At 34.7% G+C, this 11,662-nt stretch overlaps 1 protein-coding gene across 2 annotated transcripts in view; it reads right to left on the bottom strand.

Moving 5' to 3' along the window:
• Window positions 1–918: 918 nt before the first annotated feature.
• Window positions 919–11,662, bottom strand: part of LOC101489584 (uncharacterized) — an 11,208-nt gene continuing 464 nt past the window's right edge. The window contains exons 1-8 of one of the 2 annotated variants that reach the window (XM_004492102.3): window positions 11,557–11,662; window positions 9,561–9,694; window positions 8,575–8,822; window positions 4,303–4,452; window positions 4,042–4,198; window positions 3,207–3,346; window positions 3,064–3,099; window positions 919–2,233 (exon numbers count right to left, since the gene is read on the bottom strand). In XM_004492102.3, the coding sequence (XP_004492159.1) occupies window positions 1,436–2,233; window positions 3,064–3,099; window positions 3,207–3,346; window positions 4,042–4,198; window positions 4,303–4,452; window positions 8,575–8,822; window positions 9,561–9,636 (1,605 nt within the window). In that variant the 5' untranslated portion in view covers window positions 9,637–9,694; window positions 11,557–11,662 and the 3' untranslated portion in view covers window positions 919–1,435. The remainder of the gene's footprint in view (window positions 2,234–3,063; window positions 3,100–3,206; window positions 3,347–4,041; window positions 4,199–4,302; window positions 4,453–8,574; window positions 8,823–9,560; window positions 9,695–11,556) is intronic. The other variant, XM_027332730.2, reaches the window with a different exon arrangement.

Here is an 11,662-nt window from a genome sequence, read left to right as displayed (position 1 = left end):
ATATATATATATATATTTTTAGTACATCGAATTTAGAGATTTAGTATTTAAAGATGAATTAATTTGTACTTCAAAGCTGAGTTTTTCTTAATTTTAATTAATTTTTAATATTTTTAAACTTAACAAATTAATTTTACCTTAAAAACTTTTGAAACTTGAAATTTTAGCTATATTTTGTTTTAAAATCTTTATTTAGATATTACAGGGTTACCTTTTTATAAATTAATTCAAGTAATTAGTTTTATCATTTGTTATTTCAATTTTACTATCTCTCATCTATAAACTATAATCTATATAAGCTAATTTTACTAAACAAGCCTTAGACTATCCCCATCTAATATACTCTTTCACCCCGTACTTTTACGGGTTTCATTGTGTCTTCAATTATTTGATCTAACCATTGATAGACCAAAAAAAGATCCAATCACCCAGAAAATTGTGATCTGTTTCCTTAGTCTCTCTCCAACACTATGAGAAGAAAGTTCCCAGACAATACACTCTTAAGTAATATTTACTTTTATAAGTCTTGCCTATGCATGTCTATCTAAGACAAAATTTTACCTTATCTACAATGAAAAATATCCCTCTTCTTTAATATTTAAAAAATTTATCCTATCATGTCATTTGTGCAACCACTCATAATGGTTTACTTTCTTAATGGTTTTTTTAACATAAATAAAAACAAATTTGACAAATATTTTGCCCTCCAGATATGTACTTCCGAATTAAAACACAGTTTCTTAATCTTCCAAATGTGTACTTGCAACCAGGGTTGTGACTTTTAAGAAACACAAGGGATGAAAAAGTAACTCTCAAAGTTTTCCAAATCATATATGCGATGGACTAAGTCTAAAAAGCTCAAAATCACCTTACTTCATCAATTAGCTTAATCACAATTATAAATATAATAAGCAAACCTTGACGAAGATATTTAACTAATAAAAAACTAAAAATGAAATATCTTAACAAATCCTTTAATGTATAATATAAAAAAAATGCTTCGAAGTAACTGGACCCTGGTCTGTACACATAACTGACCACCAATCACCTATAGGGGAAGATGCAAATCTTTTGACGATGTGCAAGCTGGCGACTAGCACTAATGAAAAATTACATCAGTGACGTTTTCAGCAGCAAGTGAAAACATACATAAAAAAAGCCCCCACGGCAACAACATCTGCTGTTATACAACAACCAAAAGATAAATAATCCTACTCAATAAAACCATTATCGTCGAAGGTAACACTGAATGAAGTTATTTTAACTCCAGAAAATTTGCACCCATCATAAACTACAGGTTATAAAACATTTACTATGTGCAAATCTGATTATATAGTGACAATCAGATTCCAATAGTAATGTTATGGGTAAAGATACAAAGGTTGTTCTGAGCCACCTTTCCTTTCCTCAAAGAGATGCTCTATGGCTGGTAATTTTATTGGCGAGAGATGGGGACCATAGGCATTGACGAGGATGGGTTATAGTAATTTCCATCAGAACCCTGAAAACCCTGATATGCATTCATTGGAGGTGTAAAAGGAGATACACCGTTCATGGAAACTCCAACTCCGGGATAGATTGCCATTGGTGGCTGTTGTGTCACGCCGTAGCTGTATGCCATATTGTTGACGGTTACAGCAGTCTGCATGTACTGCGGCACGGGGTATTGTAGCGGCATTGGTGGAAGTGGGGGCAATGGGGGAGGTGATGATGAGGGTGGAGGTGGTGGCTCATTTGGAGTAGATTGCTGGTTGGATGTAGATGCAGTGAGTTGGGTAGGTTCAGAAAGTGAAAATGGAGGAAGTGGTTGTTGAGGATTCTGAGATGGCACATAAGATGACTGGTCATTCTCGAGCTTAATCCTCTTCTCGGAGTGATAATCACCAGAAGACTCTGTCCTCGAATTTCCTATGACACCTTCAGATGCTAAAGAGGATAGCACATAAGACAGCATCTGTGCAGAGGATGTGGAAGCAGTCAGTTTTGCTGCAACTGCGGCAGCTGCAGACTTGCGTGGGTCTTCCTCACTTTGTCCAGATTTTTGAGAAAACAGCACTTGCGGTGGTGCATACATTAATGGAGCTGATTGCTCCTTGTCGCCGGGAATAAAACTTGCAGCCGTCATGGAGGTTTGAATTTCCTTTGAGCTCTGTTCAGCTAATGACTGAATATTGTTGCCATTCAACAATTGTTGGCAGGTATTGTTCGCATGTTCCCACTGAACACGTGCAGCCTGAAATATTTATAACCCAAGATATTGATCAATTGAATGGATGAAGATGTTTAGCACATTGGAACTACATAATACAGAAGATATGCCTGAGATTATAAAAGACCAATATAACAGATGAGAATGTATAATTGGAAACAAAAAAACAGTTAGAATTGCTTTTAAGGCATAAACAAAATGATAATGGAAAAGCAGTTCCAGATACTCCTCAATTTCAACTTGAAAAGAAAGCTTTTCCAGATTAACCTGATGCATCTCTAAACAACACAACTTTTTCTCTTATCATCAACTTTTTTTTCTTTGATTATCTCTTGGCTGTATAAAGATTCGAAATAGCTATGAATGTTTCTGATAGAAGCCAGTACCAAACATAGAGATGTAATGGTAATAATTGACTTTTATTGATGATAGAATAGGATTACACAATGCATTCCCAAAAAATTCGAGAGTCTTGGGTCTCTCCCTTCCAAATACCACTTTTCTGTTTTTCTGCATACCCCAAAACAGCCTGCAATTTCCCTTTGATGGTGACATTTCTAAATTATCCATTATCCATCTGGTGGTTAGGAGCCATTTTCCAATAGATTAATTAAAAAGAAGAGTAAATATACAATATTAATTTTAAGGTACATACGGACATTTATCAATCTCATTCATGTCGAAAGACATTAACATGGCTCAACAAAGTTTTATACCCCCACCACTAGCAGCTGATAAAGATACCGTTAACTAAGATATATGATAGGGCCATTTTTATAGCTCATCTATTTATAAAATAATATACAGAATTAGAGCTGCTAAAATTAATCATCGAATATGCATAGATTCCAAACCTGAATCTGGCCACGGACTTGACCCAGCTTGAATTCCTGGAAACAAAAACATGTTGGAGTTATATACTATTTTAGGTAGTTCAGCACTTTGGTAATATAATATATATATATATATATATATATATATAGTCATAAAAAAGAACCTGATCCTGGAGAGCCTCTCTCAGGTGAGACACAAGGCTGGCTCTTGATGATTCAATTGCTGTTAACTGCTCGAGGCAGTCCTTCAGTATGCCATTTTGCCCCTGGAGCTCATTCACTACTGCAGATCCATGGAATTGCCCTACACGTTGATGATTGAGTGGAAAAGGATATTCATAATGCAATCAACAACTCCAACTTAAACACGTTTACTGGAAATGATTACAATAATATTATTTACTTAACTTGACAAAACAAGCACGAAGAACACGAGAAGAATTGATGATTTAAAAGCATGTTATAATCAGACGTTAACTTGAGCTAATGAAGTCAATCTCTAAAACCAAAATGGTTCATTCATGTAACTTCAATGACTTGAGCAGTCAATCATAACAACAAAATGACTTGGCCCATGAAACTTCAATAGGGACTAAAAAGTGTGTACATGGACTATAAACAAAAAATATAAACTTTATAGGGACTAAAAACATATTTAACACTTATTTTTATATATTGTTATTTTTGGTAATGTAATTAATTATGGCAAAATTATTCATGACAGATTGACAGCTGAAAGCTCCATACACGTATACACAAATATTCAATTTCCAAAGTTATTTTCTTATTTATTTTGCATGTTGTGTATGAGTTGAGTTGGTTATTTCAGTCAATGCCAATTAACCTTTTGACATTCGAGTAGAAGATATGGTAATAAAAGAAATCAAACAAATAAAGAAAATCCGCAATGAGCTATGCTTGGTCATTGCAGAGCACTCGTGGATGAATCACAACTACTACAATCAGGAAAAACTATTAAAATAATTAAATTTGACATACCTGAATTACTATCATGGCCTATTTCCTTATCTGCTTTCTCAAGACAGCTAATGGCATTCCTGCATTTGCTTAACACAGCATCTTCGTCTGTCTGCCCTCCATAAATATGATGATAGCCTGAAATAATTTTATCCAATGCATTCCCAGCAGGTGGCCTCTGCAAAAGGTAAAATTAAGTATAGAAGAGATACAATCAGCGCGCAGAGCATATATATGAAGACTGTGGGTACCAAATCACACAAATAAATACAGAAACATTACCAGTTTCACGTTCACAGGCTTCACATTCGTAGGTTTTACGTTCAAGGGTTTCGCATCACGGTTATTATTTTCAGCAGGCTTCCCAACAAATTCTTCCTTAAGAATTTGACCACGAGAACCAAAAACTTTTCTTTCTTCCCATATACCAATCTGCATATAAGAGAACGAGATGATACATCCAAAGAAATTTCATCAATGCCAATATTTAATATTTCACATGATTTATTTTACTGCAAACATTTTGTCAGAGCCCTGAGAGTTTTCCTACGAAATTTTAATAGTCTTTGATAGAAATAATTTTTGCTATTGATACAGATTATATTTCTTATTTCTCTAGGCGATGTGGGACTAAACCTACCAACTCAACCCAGCACACTAAGATTGCTAAAAATACATAATGTACAACCTACACAAGGCCCTTTGTGGTTTGTTTGAAGCAAGCACCAAGGGTCTAATATAGTTGAAGGAGTCTAACTTGGTCCAAGTTGGATTCAGGAAGAATGAAAAAAAAGCAACTCTATTTGAAACAAAATGATTGTGGTTTGCAACTTGGGGTGCCGCTATATCTTGATTGCATGCATTGAGTAAATTGGCTACCTCGTCTTGTGAGTCGTGTTAATTAGAAAATTATGCCTTTTTCAAAAAAAAATTAGAAAATTATGCCAGGCAAGACAGTTGCAAGTTTTCATTGAATGTTCACATTTACTGTTGACCCTAATGTACAAGTAGCTGGACACAAGGCTCGTTTGGTTACAACAGCTACACTAATCTATATAGTTGTTTCTCTCTCACTGTAATATATTGAATCAATTTCAGAATAAACAGATTCAGTTTTCTCTTCTCTCATATACACATTTGAGGGACTGGAGCATAGGGCTGAAACAGATCACAATATGAGAATTTAGACTCATTGAGTTGCATATCTTTGGAGATGCTCAATCTACCAGAGGCTGAAAGGCATTTGTAACCTCTGGGAAGTTCAATAACCCAGAAAAAAGCATTCATGTGATTCAAAATCAAGTTTATGAGAATTGTCAGGCCTAAGTAATGGACACTAAGCACATCCAAACACCTTGAGAAGCTTGTAATCAGGGGCCTGTTAAAAAAGAGTGGGATAAGAGGTAACAGAGTTGAGAGGAGCAGTAGCAAGTCTGTTTAATAAACAAACATCAGTGAGAAAAACATGGTCCTAGAATTTTATCAGGAGAGAATGATGATTTAAGAGTGTGAGGCCAAACTCAACTATGAGTCTGTTTGCATTCCATAACACCATTTTGATGGTGTGTGTGAATAGATAAGTGTGTATATGACTCCTAATTCAGCAAGATACTTGGTTAATGGCCTAAGTTCAACACCCCAATCTGTTTGGAGGGTGATAGGCCTATCACAAATGTGTATAGGAGAAGAGGGAAAATGAGAAAGGATATTGGCTGCTTGTACAAGGCCTATGTGAGAGCAAGGAAGAAGTAAGGAGAGAGGGAGTAACTGAATTGACAGCTGGCAGGATTAGAGTGGAGAAAGGGAGAAGAAAGATGAAGTATATAGGGGAGAATAACAAATGAAGGAGGCACTAGATACGCGAATAGTGGAATCAAACTGTGTTGGGTGTAGGAGGATTCCTATCTCAGTAAGGAGTACTCCTGGGAATTACCATTTCATTTACTACATTTCGTCAAGGAGTGTATCTCCATCCATTGTTTGTAATTTCACCATTGAAATCCCTTTTGTTATTGAGGAGTTATCCTCTGTTGAAATACAAATACACAGTTATTGAGTTGTTGTTGGTTTACCATTGTTAGCTCTATAATTAATATCAAAGCCCGGTTAAATAGATTTAGTGTTGGGGTATGAATAACTGGAAAGCATGGAAAAAATGGAAGCTGACTTTGAGGAGCCTTATGATGTGGATCTTGGTGAATGGGGAGAAAGTGGAGGTTAGCGGTGATCCAAGTCTGCCTAGGACTATGCAATTTAGGGGTGTGCAAAAAATCCGGTTTATTAGAACCATTTTAAAAAACCCAATTTGTTTTGGATACCCAACCCCACTTTGATAACAAAACAAGAAACCAGTACCCATTTGAAAAAACCAATTCCGATTCCAAAACCAAATCGCATGTACCTAGCTTGCTTCATCACAGTAATCAAAGTAACAAAATAAAAATAGAAGCTGCAATATGAAGAAAAAACATAAAAGAGCACTAACATATGTAGAGAGAGAACAATAAATTGAAAGGGATTAAGCAAAGAGAGATAAAATAAAGTGTGTTGTGTGTGAGAAGAAAACAGAAGAGTGAGAGCAAGAAAAAGAGAGACAGAGATCTGAGGGGCGGACAACGACAACAGAGAGAGAAAAACTGATGGTAGAGGAGAGAGAAACGATGATGGCAGCGGTCCAGATTCAAGTGTTCAAGTGTTTACAGTGACAGGATCTTCATTAACCACTACTGAATCGAGAAAAAATCTTCAACTCTGATTCAAGTGTTTAAACAAATATTAAATGAGTGAGAAGTTCTACTAATGTTTTTTTATGATTGAAAAGAAGTGAGTTATGCACTTAATTAAAAACCAGTTTTTAATATATTTCAATGGAAAACTGGTTTTAAAACCAATTTTTGAAATAAAATACTAACTAGTTCTGGAAAACTGTTTGAAAAACTAATTCAAGGCAAAACCGGATTTTGAAACCAACCCCCTTTAAAACCGGTTTATAATTAAAACTGGTTCTGAACCAGATCCGAACCTTTCTCACTCTCAACCCGATTTTTGTGACAAATGGTTTGGTTTATCAAACCAGAACCATGAAGTGGGTTGGTTCCCATGGTTTGGTTACCATGCACACCCCAGCATCTCTCAAGGCTATGCTAAGAAAGTTCAGGAGACAGAGGTTTATTATGTGGAGATGGGGATGATCACTTTGTACTCTCAAGAAATCAAAGGAGATGTGGAGGGATTGGAGGAGCTGTGGGCGAAATTTGAAGAATTATTCCAGGGGGTGAATGAATTACCCCATCCTATTTGAAGAACTATGTACCTCTTGAGCAGGAACATACAAAACAGAAATTTGCTTATTGATCACCTTTTCTCTCAGGAAGAATAAGTCTAACTCCATGTTCTTAATGAAGACATGCAAGAAAGGTTTATGGAGCTAATGTCACAACACTTTGATTGTTGTAGAAAATAGCAGTTGTAGCAAAAGAAATGTGGAGGTCAAACAACAGAATATGGATACATAGGATTTCTCCTGTAGCGGTAGCTAAGCTGCTCTACTCATTCTCAACACTTGAGCCTAATATCATCTTAGAATTTAGATAGGGTGCGTCAACCCCACAAAATCAGCTTGGATGTGAGAGGTGTCAATTCTTCATAAACTTTTTGTTGGCCTTATATCTAAGTCAATGTGAGATGAGTTTTTCCCAATACACTATTAAGCTTGGCATGTGGATAATATGGTGAGTGGTTTAATGGATCTAGGATAAGTTCTCATACCATCTTAGGAGTCAAGAAATCTATGATTGATGAGACTGAAGCTGGAGACAGAATAAATGTACAACTGAATTGTAATAGAAATAAATTGGTTGGTTATAATCTATAACAGAACAGCTACTTATAGTAAGCTGAGAAGTTTAATTACGGCCTAACTTGTAAGGTAATAACAGAAGGCTTAAAGACAGTGAGGTTATTACAAACAATAGTTCCCATACAAGAGATAATCTGAGGTGTTTCTGAGTTGTATTAACTGCAAATGAAAAGCTACTTGATACATAGATTACAACCAGTATTTATAGAGTGGATTAAGACTAGGTAACTATGACAGCTAGCATTACTGATTGGAATGACAGCTAAGGCAACTGACACTATGCAACAACTAATTGTACAAAAAGATAAGATAACCAGAATTATTCTATAACACCCAAGGGTCTCTTAAGGTGTAGATGTATATAAAGTGTTTCTTTATATCCTTCATAGTAGAGCACTATACTCGTGTATTTGATCCAAATAGATAAGACTAGGTCTTACTTTTTTCTTTTAGCCGTGTAATTTTTGAACAAAATAAAGGACGTCAATTAACTCAGAACAGACACATTGCATTCCACAGTATAATCAACATGTACAAAGAAAGGCCAAGATGGTAACTGAAGTTATTAATCTTTCTTCATAGATTGAAAGGTCTAAAAGAAACTGGTAGAGCTTTAATTAATATATGCAAAGAAAAAACATAAGAGAGAGCATGCATCACATTCACTAATTAAGAAACATGAATTATTGAAGTACCAGTCGAAGTGCTTGATTCTTTGCATAGTCGTCTCCATTTTGAATGACATCTCGAAGAGAATCTGGAAGAACCTTCCAAAACTCACCTACAAATTCAGAACCCTTTCGCCTGCTATTTTGTAAAATATCATTTGCAAGAAACAGAAATGCCAATCTCTTCTCACGAGGAGAGCAATGGAACTGTTCAGCCCACGTTTCAACAACTTGTTTAGCTTTATTCATATGAAAAATGCACCAATGTGACAAAGCTTGACCATATTAAGGAAAATATCTTAGCAGCAGAAAAAAATTATAACCAATAAATAGGAAGAAAAAAAACCCAATGAAAACATACATATTTGTGAGAGCTTGTGAGTGTGTGTGTGTGTGTGAGAGAGAGAGAGAGAGAGAGAGTCCAAACACATGTATACAAGATTATTGCCAGCTGTCATTTGGCAAAGAAGGAAATAACGGCTATATTGCATTGTTTACTAGTAAATGTATAGAACTTCAAACCAGTTCTGCAGTTGAGGGGGGACGGGGGTTCATTGTTGCAATAAACCCATGTGAGAGGAGGGTGTTTAGCAAACCTGGTGAAGGAAGATTAAACCTCTGACAACATTGCAAGGCTAATGTTCCAGCTAAAAAATAAGAGTAAAAGGACCATGCACTGTCAGTGTAAACCAATTTTACACTTACACTTAATAAGAACCATCGATTATATCATCTCGCCACATGATTGTAACTGTCAGTATCAAATAACTATCCAATCAACGGTTTGTGTTTGCTGTCGGTGTAAAATTGTTTACACTGACAGTGCATGCCCATTAATCTCAAAAAATAATGTAAAAAGATTCAGGACAATAGGTGATGTTAGACAGTAAAAACATGGGTGAACAAACTCAACAAAAGGGGAAACAGATGAAAATAACTGCTTGAACAAAGCAATATTGAACACAAAAAGGAAAAATATACATTGTAGCCCATAAAACTATCTTGAAGGATACTTTCTATGCTTGTCTGTGAGCCATTCAGCTTGGCTAGTTTTTCCACTAAAATCTGTGGATTGAATGTGCTACCCATCCTTCCAATTAAACTTGGCGCACAGCTAATCAACAAGAATTCCAACTATCATCAAAACCTTTCAAAAAAACAAACAAGGGAAACACAAACATTAGGACGGAATCAAGCATCGTGATAAAATCATATAAAAATAGATAGATAAAAGATACAGATATATTTTGATTGATGCACAAGTACACACATAACCGTTGCCAAGAAAAACATGTAGGTTGAGGAACCCTTCAAAAGAAGACTTCCTGATAAATGTACTTGAAACATAGTGTTTTAATATTACATGGAACAGTGACAAACTTCTGATAAATTGGATTGAATTGAAGAAGATTTTTTGTTTGCAATAATAAACCACAAAAAGCACAAGATAACAAAAAGTTGGCTGATAACTTAAAATCACTTAAGTTGTATTTGCTAAATAGAGCTAACCAGATATCCCTTAGCAAACAATCATTAAAAAGATCGAGAGATTCGATATCTAATTAATTGGCAGATAAGATTTGGTTTTAATTATAAATTTGTAGTGTAAAATGAAATGTTTATACATAAATGTGATATTATTTAGTTATGCCCTAATCCAATGAAAGATGATAGTCATGATATTGCCATTTATATGCAATCAGATACCCGAAAAAAGTACAAAGGGACATGCACGCAGAGAACAAGCACATGATTTCTAATATTAATGACATCAAACCACTATCAAGAATGAATATGCGACAGACATGCACATACGCATTTCCAATACTTATGACATCACAAGCACGTTAGTGTGACAGACACAAAGTCCCTTGCCAATATTAATGACCTTAAACCACAAGACACAACCAAAAGACAAAGGGGAGATACAGATGTAAAACAGATAAATAAAAGAAACACAAGTAAACACCGCCAGTTCTCATATGCATCAGATCAACCAGCTCCTGATTGAAACCAAATCCTCAAACTTAGCACATGAAGTTTCCATTGAGCTTCTAAAAACTCACATCACAAAAACAATTATGCAATATAATTATCTTAGACGAAAAAACATTATAGAGCATAAACTCGCACTGAAAGGCATGAACTACAAGGTTCATAATCAACTGTAAAAAAATAATACAGATTCAACCATGAATATGACACATTCATACAGATAGTGATTCCACCATGAATATGACAAGGTTCATGATGGATTGTGAAAATAATAGTGATTCCGCCATGAATATCACACATGCGCGCGCACACACACACAAAGTGAGACTGCCATAAATTCGTCAGGACTGTATCAGAATTCTCCAACCAAACCATTAAAAAAACCCTAAACACAGTCAGCTCTCAGATGCATAAAAATCTTTTTTTTTTCAAATGTAAATCAAATTTTCCACTTTATCACACGAAATTTCTTGATAAACATCACAAAACTCACATCATAATAACAATTATCTGATATAAATATCTCAGTCAACATATATTAAAAAAAAATGAATAAATAAATAAACTATTTACATAAACCAGTATTGTTGTGATGGCCACAGACCATGAACTCACAACAAAAGGCATCAAGTTCTAAATTCACAATCAATTTCAAAAAAAAAAAAACAATGAAGATTCAACAAAATTATTTATTAGGGATTGATTGCCAATTTGCCATTAAGTTCCACAGGACTGTATCAGAATTCTCCAACAAAACAGTCTCATTATTCTTAAACTCATCAACAATTAAACAAACCACACAAACACTACAAAAATTAAAAATTAAAATCTTTTTCAGTTCATTCAACAATTTAATTAAACAAAAAAAAAACTAACATCAAAATCATATCAAGTCAATAAAAATCCCCAATCAATTGCAGCATGAAAAATAATACACGACATAAAATAAGAGCTGAACAAAATTAAAAAGAAAAAGAATTCAGAATTAAAAAAAAATGAAAAGTATATACATACATAAGAGAAGCAAGGAAGAATGTTGGTGAAGATAAGCAAGGAACGAAAACAATGACGAATCGTAAACGGTTATGAAATATTTTTTTTTGAGAGAGAGATAAAGGTT

This window comes from Cicer arietinum, chromosome 3 (genome assembly GCF_000331145.2).
Source record: "Cicer arietinum cultivar CDC Frontier isolate Library 1 chromosome 3, Cicar.CDCFrontier_v2.0, whole genome shotgun sequence".
In the NCBI taxonomy this organism is placed as follows: domain Eukaryota; kingdom Viridiplantae; phylum Streptophyta; class Magnoliopsida; order Fabales; family Fabaceae; genus Cicer; species Cicer arietinum.
Note: the sequence above shows the minus strand (reverse complement) of the source record. Positions and strands in the feature narration are given on the sequence as shown.